Genomic DNA, 25,247 nt, shown 5'->3' with positions numbered 1-25,247 from the left:
TCACAGCTTCATCATGAAAGGTAAAACGCATTATTACATCAAAAATTATGCAAAGGTAAGTGATAGCTATTGACAATTTAAGGTATATTTATGTTTTGATTAAATATTTGTTTTTTTTTTGTTCCCATGGCCTGCTGATATTTGCCAAAAAAAATTAAGTATAGAATTTTCGTATAAAATTTGCTTATAATTATTTAAATAAGATATCGACATGCGGTTTTCGCGAGTTTGTTTGGGCATCATTTAGCTACTTTTTCATGAAAAAAAATCATACCAATGCATGTTCAAAAAAGCTCTCTGACGGCGACATGTGAAACTAATAAAACTTTGATTACTAAAACAGCTAAAGCAAGCCCAAGAATGGCTCATTTTAAAGAACACAATCGTGCTTAAGAGGCCTCCGGATACCCACAAAACGCGTATTTATTTAGAAGGCTTATTATTGAAAAAAAGTCTATATGTCGACTAAACCATTTCTTAGATACAGGGTGTTTTTTCCTGGAAACCTGAATACCTCCCCACCACTTTATTTTCAGAGATAGGTACAGCAAAAACTGTCGAACTAAAAAGTTTCAGATTGTCCTCTACTTTAAAGATCAAGTATTTTTTTTTGTTAGGTTATTATATCGAAACTTACAAAAACTTTACTTTATTAGATTCAAGATCGCAGTTACGCTCCCTAGCGATCATTTCAGAAACTTAAAAATATATTCCAGGTTTTTGATCGTTTTAGTAATAATACTTTTTACCGCAAGCCTTTGCAATGAGTACATTCCAAAATCCAATACCTCGCATTCATAGTTGGCCACTCTGTACTCTTTACATTTCATCTTTTATTTGCTAACTATTAATATATACCTTGAGACTAATTAACAAAGTTTTCAGAATAAAATATTCTTAACTAAAAAGTTTATAATAAAAAGCAACTTGTCTAGATCTACCTTTTCATGAAAAGGTAGATCTACCACTACAAATTTGATTTCTCTTACAGAATATATCACCGAATCAATAAATGCAAACTCTCAAGTCGATGTTATTTATACAGACTTTTCAAAAGCATTTGACCGACTAGACCACAACATTCTCATTAATAATTTCGACCTATATTATGGATTTTCTTCTTCTTTGTCAAATCTTTCACAGTCCTATCTTACCGAGCGACCACAACACGTGGAATGTTTTGGTCGTAGTTCGGTGCAGATAGTTGCCACTTCCGGAGTCCCACAGGGCTCAATTCTGGGACCACTTCTTTTCAACTCATTCATTAATACAATATCTGACCAACTTGATGTTAATAGCCTGCTGTACGCAGATGACATAAAACTATATATTAGAATTGACTCTATTTTGGATTGTGAGCAGCTACAAAATAATTTAAGTCTTTTGAATACATGGTGTAAAAATAATAATCTACCCCTTAATGCGGCTAAATGTAATGTTGTCTCATTTGGCTTAAAGAAAAACTTCATTACTTACAACTATACCATAGATGATGTTATTCTGCCTAGATCAACTGAATTTAGAGATTTAGGGGTGATCTTTGACAGCTCTTTCTCTTTTCAACCGCATATTTTAGATATTGTCAAGCGCAGTTATAGAATGTTGGGATATATCATCAGGAACTCGCAAAATTTTAATAATGTTCTTAGTCTAAAAATCCTGTACTTTTCTTATGTCAGATCAATATTGGAATATGCATCCCAAGTTTGGTCACCATATTATACAAATCATATTCATGAACTTGAAAATATTCAACGAAAATTTCTCAAATATCTTTGGTACAAGAGTGACGGAGTGTACCCAGAAATTGGTTTCCCACATCAGCGTTTATTGGAAAGATTTTCGTTTGCTTTGCTGGAGGATCGGCGAAAATCCGCTGATTTGCAATTTTTATTTAAGTTGGTAAATAATATTATTGATTCACCAGATCTATTGCAGCAACTAAATTTTCATGTGCCTCGCATATCAGCAAGGAATACATCAACTTTTTACCTATCAAGACCTAGAACCAACATTTGTAAATTTTCTCCTCTGCGCAGAGCATGTAACATACATGACTCTGTTCTGGATCAGTGTGACATCTTTAATTGCAATTTGTCGGAAATTAAAAGAGTACACTTTTCCTAGATGTTTTACTTTTAATTTACTTTGTCTATATTTCTTTTAATACCATTTGCTTGTAATTATTGATAATATTGTATTCTTTTTAATTTTCTTAAGATACCTATGTTTTGTAATTTATTGTTGTAATTTTCCCACTCATTAATTGGAATTTATTCTGTGGAGTGGTGTAAATAAATAAATAAATAAATAAACTTGGTATCCAATGTTGCCTCTTTGTGTTTTTTTTCCTAGATATTTTTGCGTGTGTGTGAAGCTAGCGTCCGATTGATATTCAGTAAATCGAGAACGCACCCTATGTCGTTTACCAGCAACCTATTTATAGTCCGCGCCCACTGTTATTTAATCGATATAATGTGCGTATTTCCTGAATCAAACTGTATCAAAACTTCCTTGGGAATTCCCAATGAAGTTTTGATAACTTTTGTCCAGATATTAACAATGAATAACGAAATCGATTTATGGTAGTTACAAACCTCTACAAACTAACATTTTTTGGTGAAAATTAATTATAAAAAGTCAAACGTTGATGAAATGAAAAAAGAATTTCACTACTATTGTACTACAGATTGTGGAAAAAAATAACTATATAACAGAATATCGGGGGGTTCTTTTTTAGGTACTGGAGTACTGTCGTGGCGGTTCCCTAAACAGGGTACTGGCAGGTCGGAAAATCCGACCAGACGTGCTAGTCGACTGGGCAATCCAAATCGCGAGAGGGATGGACTATCTGCATTGCAGGGCGCCCATTTCCCTGATACATCGGGACCTGAAAAGTTCAAATGGTAAGTCAGATTGCTTATTTTTCGTTCTAACACTCCTTGTTAGTGTTAAGTTTTCGATTTCTATTCACGAAGCTTGAAAAAAGTAGGTAGTAGTTAATTCTAAAAAATCAAATATTAATACAATTATAGTAATGCACTAAACTTATAGTAAACATAAGTAGAACCCTAAATAAACCTTACTAATCAACTTTAAACTACAAAATATGAATAAAATAGTACAAAAACTAGGAGAATAACTAACTAAGTATTTACATTTTCATAATTATATGATAATGGCAGTGCGGAATAAAAGGCAGGTTTCAGCTTCCCAACATAGTTGAGGGCTGTTGTATCGTATTATAAAATCATCAAAATACATGAGCCTTTTTTTAATTTTATTTTGGAAACCACTAATGGATAGCGAGAGGTCAGCTATATTTATATGTTAACTATGACTGCAATTTTATAAGAAAATGAGCGTTGAAAATTTCCCAACGATGCTAAGGAATGGCTATAAGATATTTGTTTCTAATAGCTACTTGATGTAAGTTAGCTCCAAATAATACCTTGTTAAACAGGTAGAGTGAGCATCGATTCTTAAATATCTTGTAGCAATGACATATTCAGTCAACCAAGATCCTTTAAATTATGTGATACTCCAAGAGGCTTGCATATACCAAAAATAAATCTAATACACGCTTTTTGCAATTTTTGTATACTTTTTCTATCCTTATTATCTAGGCAAGGGCCATAAACTGTGTCACAAAAATCAAAATGTGATAAAATATCTTGAAACTACTGGACATAAATAAATAGTAAAACATCATGAACTTCGGACAGCTTTGAGTTGTGGGGACGAAATATTTAGAAGTAACTAATTATTGTTTTGAGGTTTTGTTGTTTACTATCAAAAACTGATTCAGTTATGTTTAATGTTTGACTAACGGAAATAATAGTTTTTAGGGTTTTTGGTCTGGAAAATTTTAATGACAAATATGACATTAAAAAGCTTCCATGAATAATCTTTTTCCACAAAAGTTTCCTCCACTTTAAACTAATGTGATATTACAATATAATAATGTTTGAAAGAAAGCTTTCACTAAAAAGTAACAAAACAAATGTATTCTTTAGCATTCATAAATTTGTTAGATACCTATATTTTCCTTAAATGAAATTCTACATGAGATACTAAAAAAATGTATCATAAAGATTTATCGATTCATTCCAGCGGGGGCCCATAAATTCCACTATTCCCTTTCGAACGACCATTTCGGGAATCGCTGTTTCCATTATGGAAGGCGGCGGTCGAAGAAAATATGTCGGCGTCGGGGGAATTTATCTCTCGGACGGAAACAGAATGGAAATTGGGCTTTAGATGCATACTCTTATTAGTTTAAGGTTGTTAAAAATACAGAGGGTTCGAATAATATAGTATACAACCTGAAATCCGCTGTTTGCTCATAGATGGCGTCAATAAGCATATTAAGCTGATATGTACACGACATTTTTTTTTTGTGAGTACGACATCTGTCAGAATAGTCAGTTCGCGTCATGATCAATTTCGTATTATAACATACTTTTTCTTTTCGTCGGTTTCGATCTTTTGTTTTTACATCATCGGTTGATCGCGGTCAACCATCATCAACATCATTCCCAAGATCAATATCGTGTTTGGTGGGACCAGTGGTGTGTCGTCTACTATGAACTGTTGAAACCTGGTGAAACTGTCGATATCCACCGTTACCACTAATATCTGATTAAATTCCACCGGGCTCTTTGTAAAAAAAGCCGAGTATGATAAGCTAATTTTCCTCCATGACAATGCTCCGTCACACTCAAAAAAAGTCAAAAAAAGTCAAAAACTACTTAGAGACGCCTAAGTCGAAGGTGCTACCCCAGCCCGTTTATTTTCCAAACCTGCCTGGAAATAGTATTTTTCTGCCTTAATTTGTCAAATTATACCCGAAAAACATCACTTTATTCCCATACTCTTCTAATTTTCAGACTAAGATAATATATAAATGAGAATACGACTTTTCCACCTTTTTCCACCATGGATTTATTCTCTTAATAGTATCTGAATCGCCTGGAAATAGTGGGTTCCTCCTTTAATTTGTCAAATTATTCCCGAAATAAAATTATTTTTCTATGCAAATAATTTTATTTTGTCCTATGGTAAACATTTTATGCCTTTTTTCAATGAATTTTCATGCAGAAATTAAATTAGTATATCACCAAAGACTGACAAGTCATTTCTCTGGAAATACATTTATTCTGAAAGACATAATGAAACGACAATAATATATTCGATAAATTAATTACATGAAAGACACGAATCTAATGACGAAAACGGCATTTCCTTTTTGGCGCGCCGATGACACAATAAAAAATATAAATAATACGATATCCGACGAGACTCTTTCACCATCAGGGCCGGTGACCTTAGTTCGCAGATCCGCCAAACCGCAAACCGCAGATACACGCGGTATGTTAATTGTTTTGTCCATATAGTATTATAATAATGTTTGTTTTTTCCCGGTAATGATCTCGTTTGGTCTTTTACATAGTTTTTTTTTGTTGCATCGAAAGTTGTATTCACATACGCCTGAAAAACTTTATGATTTATTTTTATGCCATGAGGCACACAGAAATTTGTTGATTAATTTATCTGTTTTTAGTATTGAATTTTATGTTTATCATTCTATTATAGTTAGAAATGCATTTTTTTTTGATTACACGATTTATGTTAATACGCGAATTTATTTAAAAAAATTCATTGTTTTAACATCAGAAAATAGTCCTTTAAAATACTGATACATGCATTCTCACTGATTGCAATGATCTAATTTTTTTAAAACTGTGTGCTTAAGTTTTATGGTACTATATTGTTATTTTTTTTTCTAGCGGTTTGATGATTTCAAGTTTAAAAACAAAATTTGCAGAAGCGAAAATATTTAATTTCACCTACCCATAATAAGTTATATCAGAAACAAATTAACAATAAAAACTTTAAACAGTTTCATTGGCTCAAAGGCATATAGCATGAAACGTAAGATCTCACTATATTAAAATAATAACTAAATATAGAAAAATCTATATTAAAATTATTTGGAATTTGAATTTCAGTTTTTCAATATTATTGTGTTTCGAAACTATACTTCAACAACTTTCTTTGATTTTTTCCAAAAGCGTATCATTAAGTTTCTTTTCAATTCAATTCAATTTTTTAGTATTAACAATTATGTATGTATGGTACATAAGGAAGGTATTAGAATTTTAGAAAGGCTAGGACCAAGGGCATGACACAAAAAAAGATTGAAAAATACTGGGTTAGATAAAATAGAAATAGGGTAATAAAATGAATTAATTACATAGCTGATCTCTATGTTATCATTCTTATGGATTGGAATAACCAATGCTGCCACTAAGCCAAGAAAAATGTATAGCTGGGACCTATGATGTAAATATGATATAAAAATTATGAATATTCTTATTTCTAAAACCGCTTGAAGAAAAAATGTCATCTTATCAAACGGCTTTGTGTTTACATTTGGCATTTGTGAAGTTCTGTGTTTTTCTTTAGTTTTTGGCTCAAAAAGGGAAAAGGTCCCTATTGAGTGTCCCTAAAATCTTTTTTAATATATCATTCTAGAATCGAACTATCTATTTTAATATTATATTATTATAATAAGATAGCTGATTTAAAAATTTACTAGTCATGCAATAATAATGGTATTATTGCTGCAATTATACAGGATCTATCCAAATTAAGTGTCCACCATTGGTCACTTTGTTATTAGTGAAAATACAAAGCTGTTTAAATTAGCGAACTAGTAGCATTTTTAACGCTAGTAAAAATGAAAAGAAAAAAACATTGAGAATCGTATTTTTAAGTTTTTCAGTAAAATTAAATTTTTTACAATGGAAACTCTTGTACATTTTTTTTTCTGTTAAAACATCCAATTAAACAACCAATTTTAAACAAAAAAGTTTATAATAACTTTTCCACTAGAGTCAAACTAAAAGTCAAAATAACAATAAATATTTTTAATTATTTGCAGTATTAAGATATTAAGACGGCTATGAAAACACATTAAGATAAACAACGACTAATTGCTAAACTGGACATCCTCGCAAATAGAAGTCTTTGGAAAACAATGATAAAATCAAATAATGTCAAATATTAGTGTGTTTGTGAAATACTCGTTTATAAGCTTTATTCTGTTAGTTATTAATTTTAAGAAAATCTCTCATGAAGAAAATTTTGATATCTTAGGATGTTATTTAATGTGCAGAAAATCCGCTTTGAGAACAAGAGAACATATGCACGATATTTTCTGTGAGTCTATCGAAAATTTAGAGGCAACGAAAATGTTTTGGCTAAAAGAAGGGCAAAAAGAAGAAATCATAATAAGCGAGGCCACGAAAATTGCAGTTATTGGACATTTCGAAGCTTATCGTGAGAATTCAATACCAGATATTATATTTTATACTCAAGGACCCTTATTTCAGTTATGGTACTGTTCAAAAGATTTTAAAAAATCTACAAATTCATCTCTATCAGAACCAACCAGTTTAAACGCTTTTGGTGGGTGATCCAGAGAGAAGAGTTGTTTTTTGCCATTGGTATCTAAACTTCTGTTGCCAAAATATAAATAACTTTCGTTACATTTTATGGACAGATAAAGCAAATTTCTTAAATTCTGGAATGTTTAATCGAAAACACCACCATTATTGGTCAAGAGAAAATCTTTTATTAGTATGTTCACAAGTCCGTTTCAGTTTTAACGTTTGGTACGGTATAATTGGTTCAAAAATTGTTGATCCTTTTTTTATAAGGACATCCTAACTGGTGAAAGATATAAGGAATTTATGAAGGAAATTTCTTAGGCGAATAAAATCTTATAAGTAGGCATCAGTAACAATCATTTTCTAAGTACTACTTTTAATGTTCAGTGGATAGGAACATATGGCCCCATCCAGTGGCCTCCCAGATCGCCAGATCTAACCCCACTCTTCTTGTGGGGTTACTTAAAGAACCAAATTTACAAGATAACGTCGACGCTTTAAATACTACAGTTAGGGAAAAGATAACTTAAATAGATGGTGGGACCATACTTAAGACATTTCGAGCAGTTAAAAAACGTGCCCAAAAATGTACTGAAGAACAAAGCGGTTTTCGAGCATCTTATGTAAAAAAATGTTATTTTATTTTGTGCTACTATAAGTTGATGTTAAAAATAAATACAATTTAATTGTTTCCGTTTGTGTGTTATCATAACTTCATTAATTTGTAACCTAGGAGAGAGTCATTATAAAATTATTTGTTTAAAACTTGATGTTTTAATTGAAAAAAATATAATATACAGGGGTTTCCGTTTAAACAATTTCTGTTTTACTGAAAAACTCAAAAATATGATTCTCACTAATAACAAAGTTACCAATAGTGGACACTTAATTTGGATAACATGTATAATGAGCAGTATGCATTTATAAGTCTTAAAACCTTTAAAAACTTAACGTCTAAGTATGCTGGTAAATAGTTTCTTAATTGGTACCCCATTTAGTAGCTAAAGTGATTTGTTAGCTAATAAAAAAACACCTCTTAATTTCTTATGTTTTATTGGATTTTATGCACTATATAAAGGAAATAATTGATTTTATATGTTATTAATTACAACACTAAAACAACTTCAGAATTCAACAGTTTTCTTCTGCTTTCTCCATCAGTATGTACGCATTATACAACGTGGGATTCGGTTCAAACACTTGATAAAACGTCAAAAATTTTCTGTTTTTTGGCTCCACCAGGAGCTCGATTAACTCTCCCGGTTTTTTGCACTTAATCCAATGCCGCGTTAGAACTATGTCCTTCATATAAAGAGCGGATATCAAAGAAAACGATCCCCAACAAACGTCCGAAAACATCAGAGTTGCGATGGGCAGGCAGGAAGGATGTTTGCGGTAAAATTTCAAAGTGAAAAAGCAGTTCTTCGAGATCTTGTTCCATTCCGATACTGTTTCCGAGAAGCTTCTGAACCGGGCAGGTCCTATACATGATCTGAACGAGGGTGTGAGCTTTATCGACATTTTGACTAAGGATTTGGATTAGCAAATATATCGTCAGATATATACGTCAGAATATACGTCAAATTTGTCAACGAACACCTGGCTTATAGAAACAAATAAATTACCTGGTCTGTTAAGGTTCATTTACTTAATTTGGGTTTAAGATGATTCAGTGAACTTAGAGTAACGTAAAAGCAGTTTTAAGATTTTTTACAGAATAGTAAAATGTAGTAGAGATGAAAAAAAGTTTAAATTTTTTTATGAAAATGTATCTTAGACCAAGGATCATAGAAGCTTATAATAAAATGAAAAAAGGGTCTATATCATTATACTAACGTGCCAAATAAAATAACAAAAATGCAGTATATCCTAAAGAAAGGCGAATTAGACTTTCTAGTCTTTTTTTCATTAGGATTTAATTGTTCTTTCAAGCAAAAAATATCAAGAAATAAGGTCTAACACGATCTCCATAACCACTTAACCTTATTAATGTAATTGTTTCTCTTCCATTTAATTGAGCCACTTCGGACAGTTTTAAAGATTACGTTTCAGTATCAGCGATTACAATATTAGTGAAGACGTCAAATCTATTAATCAAAGTTACAGTGTCCCACCTGCCACCTATGACATAAAAAAGTACCGAGAGTTAAATAATTTAGATTTTAAAGCCTGGTAAAAATGTTGATTTGCAATTGTTGATATTTCGAAAACAATTCAAAGTTGGTATAGGGTGTTATACATGAAATGGGTTTAGAATTTATCATAGAATCCAAAAATGCATTAATAAATGGGGTGTTTTATTTAAAATAGTCAAGTTGGCAGCTGCCCAGTCGTCTTGATGCACCCTGTATAATTCAAATTCATTTATTGCTCTTTTGATTACATCAAGTAATATAAGGTCGTCGATTTAAGAATAGTACTAGAATTAAGATTAAATTAAAAAGTTAACAATTAAAATAGTTAGAGCTAAGTTAAAGAAAAATAAAAAGTAAAAGACACACCATTTAACACTAACTACACCAACAGACAAAGACTTATCAAACTAGGTATATATCAAAAAACCTGCTAGCAATACGGACAGTTAAAACCAAACAGATTAAGCTTATCTGAATGTGTTATGTATTCACCCACTGAATAAAAATAAAAAAGTGCAAACAAAAAACCTCCTTGATACTGGCATGAACTGCCCCGTCTTCTTTAATTCTTCTTAATTTTATCGGGTAATGTATTCTATATTTTGACACATACTAGGAACTCATTTCATACATGGTTGTCTTATGTCTAGGCACTGCAAAATCGAATCTATGTCTTGTCTTATTACTGTTAATCTATTTACATCACAATTTTTTTGAAAGAGATGTTCATGTTTGGAGGCAAAACAGCATACTTTGTACAAGTAAAGAGAGTATATGGTCATAATTCCTAATTTTTTAAACAAAGGAGCACAATACTCTCGAAAAGTGGATCCGACACATTGTTTGTACAATTCTTTTTTGAATAACAAATGTTCTTTTATATTTTTCAGAAATCTGAAAACATTAAAAAAAAAAAATTAAAAATAGACGTGTCCGAGCGTTTTTCAACCAGGTACTTCGTTTACTTGTAAAAGGTATTTTTCTAGACTTTTTGGACACACTGTATGAATAAACATAAAGGATTCGAAAGTTTATTAACACAATTTTTAACAAATACGGATGGCATTGCTCCATCAAAGCTCGCACCCTTACTACGAGTTTACAGAGAGTACATCTTCCAGTTCAAATTGAAGGAAACTTAAATTGTTTATAATGTTCTTATTGTAACAAATACTAATTGAATATTTGGTTGGCTTCACAAAAACAGATTTAAAGCAATCTGAGAATAAAGTGCTAAATTCTTTTGAGGTGGTTGCTTGAACAAAAAATCTTCTAGATCTGATCACTTCAAGATTCAATATTGAATCGGTTCAGATCGTTTTGACAAGAATATCCGTACTTCTAACACCATTTGTATAAAATATTTTTCTGAATATTATGCTTTTGGTTTCATTAGAATATTTCCAGTCTTTTTTACAACTTCGAACTTTAAAATCAGCGGTCAACCCCGAGAACATTTCTATAATATTATTTTAATTATTTTATTTTGTCTTAAGCATAGTTACGTAACTAGAAATAGAGCTAATGACCATATTGAAGTGCCTAAGAGTAACACTAATGCTAATTTGAGATACTTTAATTACTTTGCGCCTAAAATATATAATCTGCTGTCCTTGGAAACTAGAAATATAAATAAAATCCATATTTTTAAGAAGCAATGCAAATCTTTTGTTTTTGAAAAAATTAATACATTTAAAAGTTTATTTTAATTTTAAATAACTGGCCTTGGTTTGATATAACTATCTAATAAGGTAAATGATTTTTATTGTTGATTGGGATACTTTTTTGGCAATATATTTTGTTTTTCTTTTTGGTTTTTACTATATTATATATAATCATAATTTTCCAATTTGTTAGATTGCGACTAATTGTTTATTAGCCTTTTTAATGGTATTTCGGACTTATCAGTATATGTGTTGCGACCTTTGCACATACAGATATTAGGTTATCTAGGTGTAGGTTGTAATATTCTGTTCATTATTATCTTTGTATCAACCTAGCAACTCTGCTACAATATTGTAAATTCAGTATTTAGGACCTTTTTTTTTATTAACTTTGTCTACTTCTTTAAAACTATGTAAATGTATCTATTTTTATTTTTAGTGCTATTAAGTGAAACGATCGAAAACGACGACTTTAACTACAAGACCCTAAAAATAACAGACTTCGGTCTGGCCCGGGAAGTTTATCAAACCACAAGAATGTCTCAGGCAGGTAGGCCATCCCACACACATAGACGACATTCTATATTTGGTTAAAATAACATTAATTTATTGCATTCCAACTGATTTTAAGATTTACGTGGTTATTAATTGATATAAACAAATTTGCTAGGTACATATGCATGGATGGCGCCGGAGGTGATAAGAGACTCGACGTTTTCAAAAGCGAGCGATATCTGGAGCTACGGTGTTCTTTTATGGGAGTTATTGACCGGCGAGGTACCATATAAAGGCATAGATACCTTAGCAGTTGCTTATGGGGTAGCTTGTAATAAATTGACGCTCCCTATACCTACCACCTGTCCACAGCCTTGGAGAGAACTTATGGAGAGTAAGTCTTATTTAATTTTTGCCTCTTTTTATTTAGAACATCTTGTCATAGATATTAAATTTTAAAATATTTGTTATTCATAACGCGAACAGACGCTTAAGATCTAAAGAACAATGAACCTGACGAGATCCGAATTCGTAATTAGTTAAAACCGCAAGCGGATTTAGTTTGCATGATGAAATTTAATCAGAAGACAAGTGGTACTCTTGATTTCGTTTTTGTAAATAAAAAACTGTTTTGACGATGGGTTTTTATGCGTGAAGGGGTAAGAAATTTCTTCTTTTGCGATATTTAATTTTCTAGTGAAATGGTTCCACGCTTGTAGAACTGCTATTTTGTAGTATATCAGTGATTACTAGAACAGCTGGGCGTTATTTCGCATGAATTGCGAAAGTCATATTGATTTTATTGAAAATCCAAAGTTTATTGTTACTTTTTTTATATTTATTTTTCTACTTCTTAAAAAGCTGCCTGAATAATTTCCTTCTTAGATACTTAATCACACAGAATCATCAAAAGAAAATTTTAGGCCCACAAAGAAATTTTCTTCACCACTTTTACTGGATAACAAATTTATAATATTGTTCGAAAGTTTATTGTAAATTGCATCATACCAAAAACTGTATCTGAGATATGTTAAACTAAACGAGAAATATTTAACCTGTAATTCCTGAGTATGAATAAAGACACTAAATTAAAATTATAAACATATAAATTGTTTATTAGATTCCGAAGTAATAGCTCATGAATTTTGGAGAGTTTTACGTGTAGAAATTAGGAATTGAAATACCGAAAAAAAAATTAAATCAAATTCACCGCAGTTGAGCAACTCAAAAATTATAAGAAGAATTATTTCTGTAATTTTGGTGCCTTCTAACTTTTTCCCTATTGGTTGTAAAAATTTTTGCTTGTCCCGTAAATTATAGATGATTTATTAATTTTTGTTTATTTTTTCAAACATTTTTTTGGCAGGACTTCAAAAAGCCACAAGGATCGGGATACACATTTTTCGTCTTTAATATTTTCTCTATTTATAATAACTCTTTATTAATAGATCAATAATTTTGCTTCCCTTTTTAGAATACATTTAAAAAACAGTAACAAATTCAATAAATTGTAAACTTTCCATTTATTATAGAATGTTGGCAATCGGACCCCCATGATCGGCCATCATTCGAACAGATACTAAAAGATCTCGACAAGATTGTTCACTCCTCGTTTACTCAGACTCCTCACGAATCTTTTCATATTATGCAAGAGGATTGGAGGATAGAGATAGAGGGGGTACTGTTGGAACTTCGTAGAAAAGAAAAGGTAATTTTGGTGTTTTTGGCGTTATGAGTATAAAAAAATCTTTTCTTCATTTCAATGAAGCAGTTTATTTCAATGTTCGTTCAAATGTTGGATACTGGTTAGTAAAATAATGTTGGAGATGGAATGTTTGCATTTGATCTCCCTAGAAAAAAACAGATTGAAAACCTAAGCTTTGCTTACTTAAATTTAATATGTAAATTATCTACTTGAATATCGCAATTAAGCAACGACACTCTAATCAAAACATCTTAAACTATATCTATAATAATCAGTTATTTATATACAGTGATGGACAAAAGTATGCAAATATTTGTAATTCAATCACTTTTTCAGTATATCTTGTATTTAACAAAAATATATTTTATTTTATATACTTACGTCTTCAGTTTTATCGCATGCTTTTGTGTTGGGCTGGACATTCCTTTCTATCATTCTATCTGACTTTTTTGTTTACGGCTTAGATATACAGTCAGTCAAAATGAAACTCGTACACCTAAGGTTTCTTTTACATTCTGTACAAATAACGTGCAAAATATTTCCAACTAGATATATCTGCAATCAGCATAAAATGTTAAAGTTGTTGAGCAAAAATATGCAAAGAATGCATGCTGAGCATAAAAAAGTATAAGAGATAAGAAAATGTTATGGTCAAAATGAAACCCGTACATCATATTTACTTTACAATAACATTAATATTATTTATACTTAGCACTTGGTATTAGGAGCGTCTGTTACTTTTAACACTCCTGTGTAATTTTTAATTGAGTTTAATTAATTTTTTGTCCTTCTTTTACCATATGGGGCGTCAGCGTGGACAAACAAGCGTTGTAGAACGCAAATTAATTATACAACATTGGAAAGATGGAAAATCATTGCGACAAATTTCGAAAATGGTTTGTAGGCCGCACTCTACCGTGCAAGGAGTTGTGGATCGTTATAAAAGTGAAAATAGAATATCAAATAAAGTAAGGAAAAGCCCTCGAAAAATGTTTAATTCGTACGACGAACGTTGGATCCTCAGGAAAGTTGCGGAAAACCCTTAAAATATCTGCACCGAAGTTGGCAAAAGAAATTGAGAAATATTTACGAAAAACAGTTAATCCCGAAACAATCAGAAATTTTCTAGAAAAAAATAATATTCATAGTAAAGGGCTCGAAGAAAACCTTGGATCAGTAAGGTAAATAAAATCAAGAGGTTAAGCTTTGCTGAAGAACACAGAGACAAAGATTTTTTATTTTGGAAGGACGTAATTTTTACAGATAAGAGTAAATTTTGTATTTTCGGATCAGATGGACAACAACGGGTGTGGAGAAAGCCCAATGAATCTCTCAAAGAACAAAATCTACAAGCCACAGTAAAGCACGGAGGTGGTTCTGTCATGGTCTAGGGGTGTATGTCAGCTGCAGGTCCTGGAAATCTACATTTTATAGGGGTATAATGAATCAGAACATGTATTTGGACATACTTAAGCAGAATTTAAAGGCAAGCGCCCGAAAATTCCGAATTGAAAAAATTTAAATTCTACCAGGACAATGATCCAAAGCATAAGGCACAGAAAGTAAAGAATTGGTTGCTCCATAACTATCCAAAAGTACTTGAAACTCCACCGCAAAGTCCAGATATTAATGTCGTTGAAAACTTATGGTCACATTTGAAAGTTGCTATAAGAAACCATGAAATTTCAAACAAAGAGCAATTAAAAGTAGTGATTCAAGAAGAATGGTCTAAAATATCACCCGAATATTGTGAAAAATTGGTGCGAACAATGCCCAATCGTTTGGCAGATGTTATAAAAAATAAAGCACTACCAACAAAATATTAATCTCTTTTTTATGTTTTTTTCCTGTATATTTTTAATGGTGTACGAGTTTCATTTTGAGTTGAAAATCGAATGAAAATTTAATTTTCTCATTTTTCTTAAAACTTCTTTTTGTGAAAAATATATTTTTACTTTTATTTTGTCTTTCAAAGGCCATCATATAAAATGTATATATTATTTTTTTTTATGTAAGTAAAAAATATATTTTTGTAAACAAATAAATAAAATGTAAGGGGTGTACGAGTTTCATTGTGACTGACTGAATGTATGGAAAGATAATGTCTGATGTGCATATTTAAGATTTAGAATAATTGTTACAGTATTTTTCTGCTACTATTGCATCCAACACTGTATTAAAAATGAGCAAGTATTTGCCAAAGAATTGTTGATTTAAAAAGATAAGGTGTAAAGCAGTGCATTATAGCAAAAAATTGGGTTTAAGTGAAGGTGCTAGGGAAAGAATAATACATAATGAAAATAATTTATAGGATACAGTTTTACAAGATGAGTGGAAAAATATTCCAGTTGAACTGTGTCAGATTGCCATTGAATCTTGTAGATTCAATGCCAAGAAAATATGGGGAAGTGATTAAGGTAAAGGGTTTTTCGACTAAATATTGATTGATTTTGCACTTGCATTTTTGTATCTTTCTATACATTTGTCCACGTTTTTTAATAGTGTTCATTTACTTAATAGTGTTGGTTTATATTTTGACATAAAATCTGTTATTAATAAACAATTGTTAAAGATATAGGCGAAAATAAATACATAATTTCTTCTGTTGTTTTTACAGCTACTACTTAATTTTCTAGTTCGCTGATTTGTTCAAATTATAATATGTATTTTATTATATTTTAATTGTATTGCCTTCTGTCGAAGCCGGCCTTAATTTGTGATATCCACCTTTTTATCCCTGTAATATTTTAATTATGCTATATATATAATATAATATTTAATTGTGCTATTTTAATTTAACGCAAGTGAACTACGACTTCGGTAAGTGTTGTTGATAGTTTGCCCTTCTCCCCTCCCTTCATAAAACTCTATAACATAATATACATGTTGCATACACAAATTTTACCAAATTAAAAAAAAACATTTATTTCTATCTATTGTAGAAACAAATAATTTTTTTCAGAAATTAACCAATTTACCCACAACCACCACTTACAATTCACAATAAAAAATAAAAACTACTGCATCCAACCTTTAAAAGAACATTAAAATAAAGAAAGATTATTCTTCACAAATGGTGTAATTATATTTATTAGGCAAATCAATTTAAATTAAGTAATATTTTGTATGTACTTACTCTCAATTAATCTAATTTTTTTCTTTCTCAAGGCGTGCAAGTCATACGAAGAGGTACAGTTATTTGTGGGTTTTGTTTTTGTAGACTAAACAGTATTTTGCATGATTATTTTGAGATGCACCTGTCGAATCCGAAATTGTCCATTTACAGTGTTTTGTTCAATAATTTTGTGGAAGATAATAGCACAAAAAAATTAAATGCTCTTTATCTCTAATAATAATAAGAAAATGGATCTTCTTTTGTATGCATTTTTGCGTGTGTTATTGTGTTTTTTTATTATATTTTCAGAGTAATAAATATTGTTATTTAAAAACTCTAGGAGTTGCGAAGTAGAGAGGAAGACCTTAATCGGAATGCGATGCAGCAAAGGATGCACGAGGAACAACTGCTGTTAAAAGAGAGGGAACTTCAGGCTAGAGAAATCAGTATTTTAGAAAGGGAATTGCATTTGATGATGACCCAGCAGCCTACCCCTACGCCTAAAAAAAGGAAAGGTACGGTATTCTGGCAATAAGAGAAAAATTGTTTCTTTTTTATCATGTACAGAATGCTTTATTAAGTGAGGAGGTACCACATCCAAGTAATAAATACCCTGAGGAAAAATCTCGCCAAATAAATTATTACGTCGATAATTTTACATACTTTACATCCGCATAGAAGAGGAAAGTCTATTGATATTTCTGAATTTGATTAACTTAATGTCGCTTAAGAAAAGAAGATCTGATGGTTAACAGGAAATAATTCCTCTGTCATATTTAATTTCATATTACGAGCGCTATTTCAAAAACTTTTTTGAAGTCATTTTTTAAAACTAGTAAACAACCTTGTACACAATTGATATAATTATTTTGACATTAGAAGAGCTAAATATCTTATTGCTTTAAGAAACCTTCCGAATGTTGGAAATTTTCAACATTCCTCGTAATGTGTCTAATTATACCCAAAAAACATCATTTAATTCCCGCTTTCTTGTAATTTTCATATTGAGATAAGGATATATAAATAAGAATTCGATTTTTGCACCTTTTCTATATTTTCTATATGGGTATACAGGTTGGAGAATCGATCATTACGAGAGGTGCTTAAAGGCGACATATGATGACGTGTACGCATGCATTTCGTGCGCTCTCCTAAGTTGTTGTTTTCAGTGCGATTTTATTACCATTATAATATTTTTTTTACGGAAATTAATGTTTTTTTTTTTCAAATCGCATCAACCGATTATTTTTCCCAAAGCTTCTGGATTATTATTGCTGAGATACGGTACCTCGACACCCTTAATACCCAGTATATTTAATTTTATTGGTGTTTAAATTCATTAGATATTTGTACCTCTTAGGCAAATTCAAGCGTTCCCGCTTGAAACTAAAAAAGGAGCCGGGATCAATAATTAGTTCCCCACTGGACTTCAGACATACTCTTACGGTACAACATACTGTGGACCCTAAACCTCCTCCTTATCCGGGGTACATAAACCCCACAAGCCCTCCGGGATCGCCTGCTATTATACCAAGGTTGAGAGCTATCGCACGTAAGTATTTGCAATTATTTTATTTTTTTTTACATTTTTAAATGATAATTTCCACTACTTTAGTCACTTTGGCATGGATTTTTATTTTGACAAGCGTATCTTGCATGTTTATAGTGTGCGTTACGATTTTTACAGATTTTTTTTTGTTTATTAGTCGTTTGGCCATATGAGTTTTTTCACCGCCTTGGTTTTGTGTTTGATTTTCTTTTTTGAACACTTTTAATTGTTTGGTTGCTATTTCCATTATGAAACAAAAACGATTTTGATGCAAATGAATTGTTTTTTAACGAAGGACAGTTTCCGTAAAGACTGAAGAAAGACATATCAAAATCTCCTCCATTTTTCACAAAGAGACCAACATACAAAATTGACAAAAGCATAGAAAACACATAGTCAAAGTCTTACAACATATTACACGTGTTTCGCTCTGGCTGGAGCATCGTCATAATAACCTTCATATAAATATAAATAAAACTCCAATAAAAACACCTTGATCTAATAAATATGGAGATTTATTGCCACTTTTATAAAAAAGCACATTGCATTTTTTGTTTCAGTTGAAAATTTGAAAGTTAAAAAAACATTTTTTCAAAAAAGGATAAATATAGGAATCAGCTTAAGTCTAAGATTTGTGTGATTCAAATGCACAATTATTTACAATAAATTCTTGTTTTGCTAGCAGGTTTTGTTAGTGACTAAACATTTAATAAACGACTTAAACTTACTTTCTGTATCCACAATTTGAGTTTTTTCTTAAACAAGTGTTCGCTGTATATATTTTTTATGTCCATTTGTAAAATATTGTACATTTTCGGTACCAGGTAATACGTGGGAACGAGAATTTGTGCCACGTTATTTCGCGTTTCTCTGATGTTTATAGCTTTATTTTGAAAAATGTCTTTTTAAGAACTGCAAAACAAAAGAGTTGCCTAACATTAAAAGGTTTCCACTCTTTAAAAAGTTAGTCAGTGGGATAGTAAACATTTTTATCAGACATTATTTTTATTGTTACTTTTGGTTAAACTACCATTTTTATGAATTGGCTTGACAATTTATCGTTTAAAAATGGATGGAACAGTTCTTAAAAGCATTTGTTAAGTTAAATGATAAAATCAATTTGTTAAATGTGAACTATGGGGGGTGCTGTTTCCTCCGCTAAAGTTTCTGGCTTTAAGCCATCTGTCTCCCTCGGTGACTTTATTTTTTAAAGATTGAATTTTAATTATAATTACACGGTAATTAGCAAATTTTGATTTGCTGATTTGATAAGGGAACGCCGCATTTACCAATCTCGCTTGCAAGGCCTGGACCAATTTCTGCAAAAAAGTTGAAAAAATGATGGCAAATAGCCCCTATATCTTTAATTTCGACATTGTTAATTTTAATTTTGTCAATTTCCTTTTCATTTTCCATCTTCGTAATATCTTGAACAGTTTTCCAAATTTTTTTAGAGTCACCGTGGCACGATTTCAATCTGATTTTGATATTGAATTTTTAAGTAAAAAACAAAATGATTTTAATGTTATATTATTGTTTTATTAGACTATATAAATACAATTATAAAATATATGTAAATATTTCAATCAATACAATTTGTATACGACTGAGATTATTTTATCACACTCGTAGACATTAATAAAATTAACAAAGTTTATAAGCTCTATACCTTTTGTAAAAAGAATAGATAAATGGCGAAATTGAAAACAACACCACGCCTATCATAGCGGCTTAGGAAAACATTATTTCTCCAGGGAAATTTTTTCTTTTTTTTTTAACGAATTTTACTGATATTATAGGTGTATATTCGCATCTTATTTTTGATGCCCCTTTGGAATAAGAAAGATTTTGGAGAAGTAAAAATTTCCTAAAATCAAAATTTAAAAAAATTGCAATTGTTTCGCTTAATTTTGGCTTATATTTATATTATGTACGTAAATAAATTAGAACTATCACAAAGTAAATTGCAATTCAAGTATGTTTTTCTTAAAATTGCATATGCATTCTTTAATAATTTAATTCGTAAAAGTCAACATGGTGTAATATGGTGTTATTTTATAAGAAACACTAATGTAACATAATTATTTTATCTGCAATAAAAGTGATGAGGAAAGGGTTTGAATTTGAGGATTATTTTGTTATTCTAAGAGATCTGAAGGAATAATATTTGGAATTCTTCTATTAAAAATCTTATATTCTAGTTTATTGCTCTCAACCTTAGCTCACTACTGGTCTCTATGTTTTTAGAAATATCAGTAAGTTCGTTAACCTTATTAGTACTATTTATAGCTTCCACTTCATCATCATGGATATCTGATGTGTCAGCATTCTGACCAATTTTTAATGTTCCAGGTTAATAAGTGTCCTCTGATGAAGACGGCGATCTAATTACCTCACTAATATTTGAATTCGAATGAATTTTCAATGACGGTTTTTAAAATTTATTCTTTCTTAGTTATTCTTCTTTCCTTTTAAAATTTTCCGATTTTTAATATTTTTCTGTTTAAAAAAAAATACTTTATAAATAAGTATTGGCAAGAAAAAATAAAAGAAATTCTATTCTAACAGATATCATAAATTAATTTAAAGCGTAGTCTTCAAAAAGTTATATAATCTTCTTAAACAACAATTTTATGGACAAAAACACATATTTGTTTTATAAAACTTTCATAACCGGCACCTTTGAGGCATGGAAGAAATTAAATTATCAATTATATCTTGACCAATATTTTTCCATATATTTTTAATTTCTTCAAAAATTTACTCTTTGTCTTTATAGGTTTTACTTCTAAGTTGCCTATCCACAATTTCCCACAGGTTTTCGATCGGGTTAAGATCGGGCGATTGAGCTGGCCATTTAAGAATGGCTATTTTATTTTCATTAAACCATTCTTTTATACATTTTGCTGTATGTTTTGGATCATTGTCGTGTTGGAAAACAAAACGTAGTGGCATATTCCATTCCGCATAAGGTAGCATGACATTTTCAAGGGTATATTTATACTTAAACCTATCCATAATGCCCTCAATTTGGTAAATTGGTCCCCTTTTTTCTTTCCATTGCTCTGGTGTCCAGTGAGCATGTTGTTCTGCAAACAGAAGACGTGCTTTAATATTCTTCTTACTAAGAAGCGGTTTTTTGGCAGGTTTGCATGCTTTTAAGCCTGCTTCAACTAGTCTGCGCTGTATCGTTCGAGAGGAAAAATTAGAGTTTCTTTGAAGTTTTTCTCGGTCCACCCGTTTGTTTTCGGTTAACTACTTTTCCTCTAATTCGATAGTTCGAATGGTCCTCGACACAACAGATTTTGAAACCCTTAGTTCTTGTTTTATTACGTATTGTGGTGTTCCCATCTTATACGATGCAATAATTCTTTCTTTAAGATCAATAGAAAAACTTTTACCCCGAGGCATTTTTAAACAAAATATAGATTTGATACCGACCAAAACCGATGTTTATCTACTAATGGTATGAACAATATCGATCAAGTCGCTTTATTTTTGTCCATGAAAAAATGCATAAAAACATACAACAATTTACTAATCTCTTGCTATTCATCACAAGAGGCAAATAATGTTTAAATACGATTAACAAAGTTATGTACTGATACTACAATATTGTTCCTAATTATACGAGGTACAGTCACAAAGTTTTTTAGGAATATTATAGCATCGCTTAATTTTTGTCCGATACTGTATATGTCACTAAAAGTAATTTGTTTTATAATAAAGTCTTCGTTCACCTTCTATAACTTACTACAAAACCTTAATAAAATTATTTTATATCTATTATATGTTATATATATCTGTTATATAATTAAGTTTGTTTCGTAGTAGACGTTGTGTGCTGCTTGGGATACTTATTTACTAACTTATCTCGAAAACCATCAATATTTGGCGTATTATACTTTTTTTATGTAGAATTAAATAAAGAGTAAAAATTTGGTAAAATATACAGAGCGTTCCATTAAAAAAAAACTTATTTGACAACGAAAACTTTGTTTTTGAGACACTCTTGACATTTACCAATACTGTCAACAAAATTAGTATTTCCAAACAAACACTTTTTATTTTAAAATTTTTTTCATATCATACACAGGGGCGAAAAAAAAATCGTGTGTAAATAGAGTTGGGACACCCTGTAGTATGGCAAATATTTATCCTTGGAAATTTGTGTAAGAGGAATACTACTCTTTGAAAAAGCAAAACTTAAATATCAAACGCATTTAAAACGCAAAAAAATGAAATGCAATCAGAAAAACAAATAATCCATGCCAAAAATGACAAATTTTTTTCTTTACGGTCGTTTAAAAGGAAACACCCAAATCGAAAAACTCTCTTTCAGTCCCCGCGGACGGCGTAAAAGGCAAAACGTGGGGCCCGAGCACGGTGCACCAAAAGGAGCGCGGGCAAATAATCGCGCCGACCGCCAAAAACCACTCGCACTTCTCGAAATCGGCCCCGAACCTGGACAAGGCGAGATCGCCGGGTCAACAACAGGGAGGGGGTGCCACCCTCGTACCCCCCGATATAGGTAACGTTTCGCCCACCCTGAGCGCCAAATCCACCTATAAACGTGGCTTGCAGCTTTTTCAAAAATTGTCGCAGACGTTCGATTGGTCGAAACGAACGAATAATCAGAACAGCCGGAATAATAGTATTACCGCGAGCACTGCCAACGTGGATCCGGTCCTAAGACATAACGGGGAATTGTATCAATATAACAGGCTCAGTAGATCAATCGGGAATATTACGGAATCATCCCATTACGATACCGTATTTAGTTCGAATAGCTTTGTCATTGCTAGGGGCAGGGACGAGTTGGGAGATAGCGATTGGAGTGTTAGGACTGCCGATGAGCCTTAGAGGCGGCTATTCAATAAGACTTCTATATCATCTTGCCAAATTAATTTTGTATCTACGGCTTCACAGTAGTTTTCAAGCATTATTTTAAAAATACGTTTAACAGAAAAGTTCAATTTTTAAACTACATATAATTTGCCATCCTGCCCTTTTAATTTCATTTGTTAAGGTTCTATAGATTCCTAGGTACAGAAATAACGTAAAACGTCCAAGAATTTCAATTTTTTTAAATAAATTCAAAATGTTGCTGGTGGCGCCCTCTATGGAATAATTTAAAAGAGGTTAATTTTAAGCTTTATCATATAAAAAGAAAACCTTATTCCAAATTTTGTTAAAAACGAACAATAAATACTAAATTTATGGTCAAATATAAAAAAAATACATTAAGTTTATCACCTTTTAACTTTCGAACTAGGAAAATTTAACTTAAACTCATTTTTTTTCAAAAGGAATCTGCTTTTAAAATATTTACTATTATTTAAGGGACACCCTGTATAATTATAACGCGATGTTTTACGACAGATATCTTACGCCCATATGTACAAAATTTGCTACAATAAAAATATATTTGGAAAAAATCATATTTATGAAAAAAAGTGTCCTAAATCAAAATACAACTTGAACTTCCATGTAAAATTTTTTTTTGGAAAAAAAAACAAACACATCAAGTCCATTAAGCCAGCATTATATTTTGAAAGAAAAATTTGCGCCTATGAGACTTCTTACCAAAACTAATACATACTTTGGCGTGAAATTTGTATCAAGAACAAATGCGTCACTTTTCCACTAAAATTTAAAAACTCTTGACTGTTTTATTTTTAATGTCACTTTTCCTCAAAAGCGTGCAACCGTTCACCTTCGCAGCTAGTCTAGACGCCAAACAACACAAATGCCATCTATAAGGTAACATTTGCGTCACTTTTTTAGCAAAACCTCCTATTGATGTTTCTAGATCTATTTAGGGAAGAAAATTAAATTTGATTTTTTTTGACTTGTGTCACATTTCTTTCCAGTGAGCGATATTGTCGCGCATCATCCAAACATGTTTAGTAAATTTTCAGAGCATTGGCAGACTTAGTTAAGTCTTTACTTATAACTAACATCCACCATTCCTTTTCTCCCATCATGTTTCATTAAAATAAAACTGAGCCACTCTTTGAAAAGCAAGAGTTTAATTTGGCAATGGACCAAAGAAAAGCCCACTTTTATTGACATTGTTAATGCCTTCAAGCAACATTAAAAGCAGATTGTTCACAAATACACTAATTTCTTTTTACAAAATCTGCTTTTACTATCATTTCTAATTTTAACTACTTCCATTTTTCCTTAAGCCTCATAACATTCTCTTCTTCTTTGCCATTTTGTACTAACCAGAACGATAGATATTAAGAAATGCTCTATACAATCATGGCACGCGTTTCTACTGGAAATAAAAAAGATACGCTTAAAACGACAATGGATTCGTTACAATTAATACAATAACTGTCCGTTTATTAGAAAAGTAAGTCGATACCACTTCCGATCAAACCGGAAACTGCGCAAAGGGTTTTAAAATATATATTATAAAACAAGGATTTGAATCCTTTATAACTAGAATTTGCAAGGAACGTTTGAAAATTTTCGATATTTCCAACATTAGTTATTTAGTTTCAAAACTATATAGGACTTAACCTGTTAATTGGGCTTTTGGAAAATGTAGTAGTTTACACCTTGTTTGAAATTTAAGAAAGTAGTGAATTTTAAAGCAACCTCTTACATTATTTTCTTCATCCTGTTTTAAAACTGTCTTGGTTCTAAACAAACATTGTGTGACGTTATCTATACCTTGAAATGACAGTTTGTATGTAAACAATGAAAAATTCACGATGAAAGGCAGTGCTCCGACTATTTAGGGTACTAAATAATTTTTTTAAATACAAAAACATATTGCCTAGTTTAGTAACATTATTGCTAAATACTCTACAAACTACCATATTGTGGCATCTTTGTAAATATACTCATACGCAATTATTAATTATAACAAACTATACATTTATTTTAGCGTAGGATTTAAACGATACAAAGACAAAAAATATTGGGCTAGTGACGTTTTTACTTAATTGTAATTTCTATCTTGTAAATAATTAGGGTTTTAAATTGAGATTCGTAAGGGGAGGTAAAATTAATATTATATTTGAATTTATTTCCGCGTCCAATTTTGTCCTAATAAAGCATCATTTTTTTAACAAAAGGCTACTCTCGGAAGTATCTGCAAATATGTAAGTTTCAAT

At 31.0% G+C, this 25,247-nt stretch overlaps 1 protein-coding gene across 4 annotated transcripts in view; it reads left to right on the top strand.

The window, feature by feature from the left end:
* Positions 1 to 25,247, top strand: part of LOC126739627 (mitogen-activated protein kinase kinase kinase 11) — a 50,916-nt gene that overhangs the window by 14,677 nt on the left and 10,992 nt on the right. For 3 of the 4 annotated variants that reach the window (XM_050445382.1, XM_050445381.1, XM_050445383.1), the window contains exons 6-13: positions 2,741 to 2,906; positions 11,693 to 11,803; positions 11,924 to 12,142; positions 13,281 to 13,456; positions 16,622 to 16,642; positions 16,909 to 17,083; positions 17,929 to 18,120; positions 22,460 to 22,648. In XM_050445382.1, coding sequence (XP_050301339.1) covers positions 2,741 to 2,906; positions 11,693 to 11,803; positions 11,924 to 12,142; positions 13,281 to 13,456; positions 16,622 to 16,642; positions 16,909 to 17,083; positions 17,929 to 18,120; positions 22,460 to 22,648 — 1,249 coding nt within the window. The remainder of the gene's footprint in view (positions 1 to 2,740; positions 2,907 to 11,692; positions 11,804 to 11,923; positions 12,143 to 13,280; positions 13,457 to 16,621; positions 16,643 to 16,908; positions 17,084 to 17,928; positions 18,121 to 22,459; positions 22,649 to 25,247) is intronic. The other variant, XM_050445384.1, reaches the window with a different exon arrangement.

The sequence above is a fragment of the Anthonomus grandis genome, chromosome 8 (assembly GCF_022605725.1).
Source record: "Anthonomus grandis grandis chromosome 8, icAntGran1.3, whole genome shotgun sequence".
NCBI lineage: Eukaryota > Metazoa > Arthropoda > Insecta > Coleoptera > Curculionidae > Anthonomus > Anthonomus grandis.
Note: the sequence above shows the minus strand (reverse complement) of the source record. Positions and strands in the feature narration are given on the sequence as shown.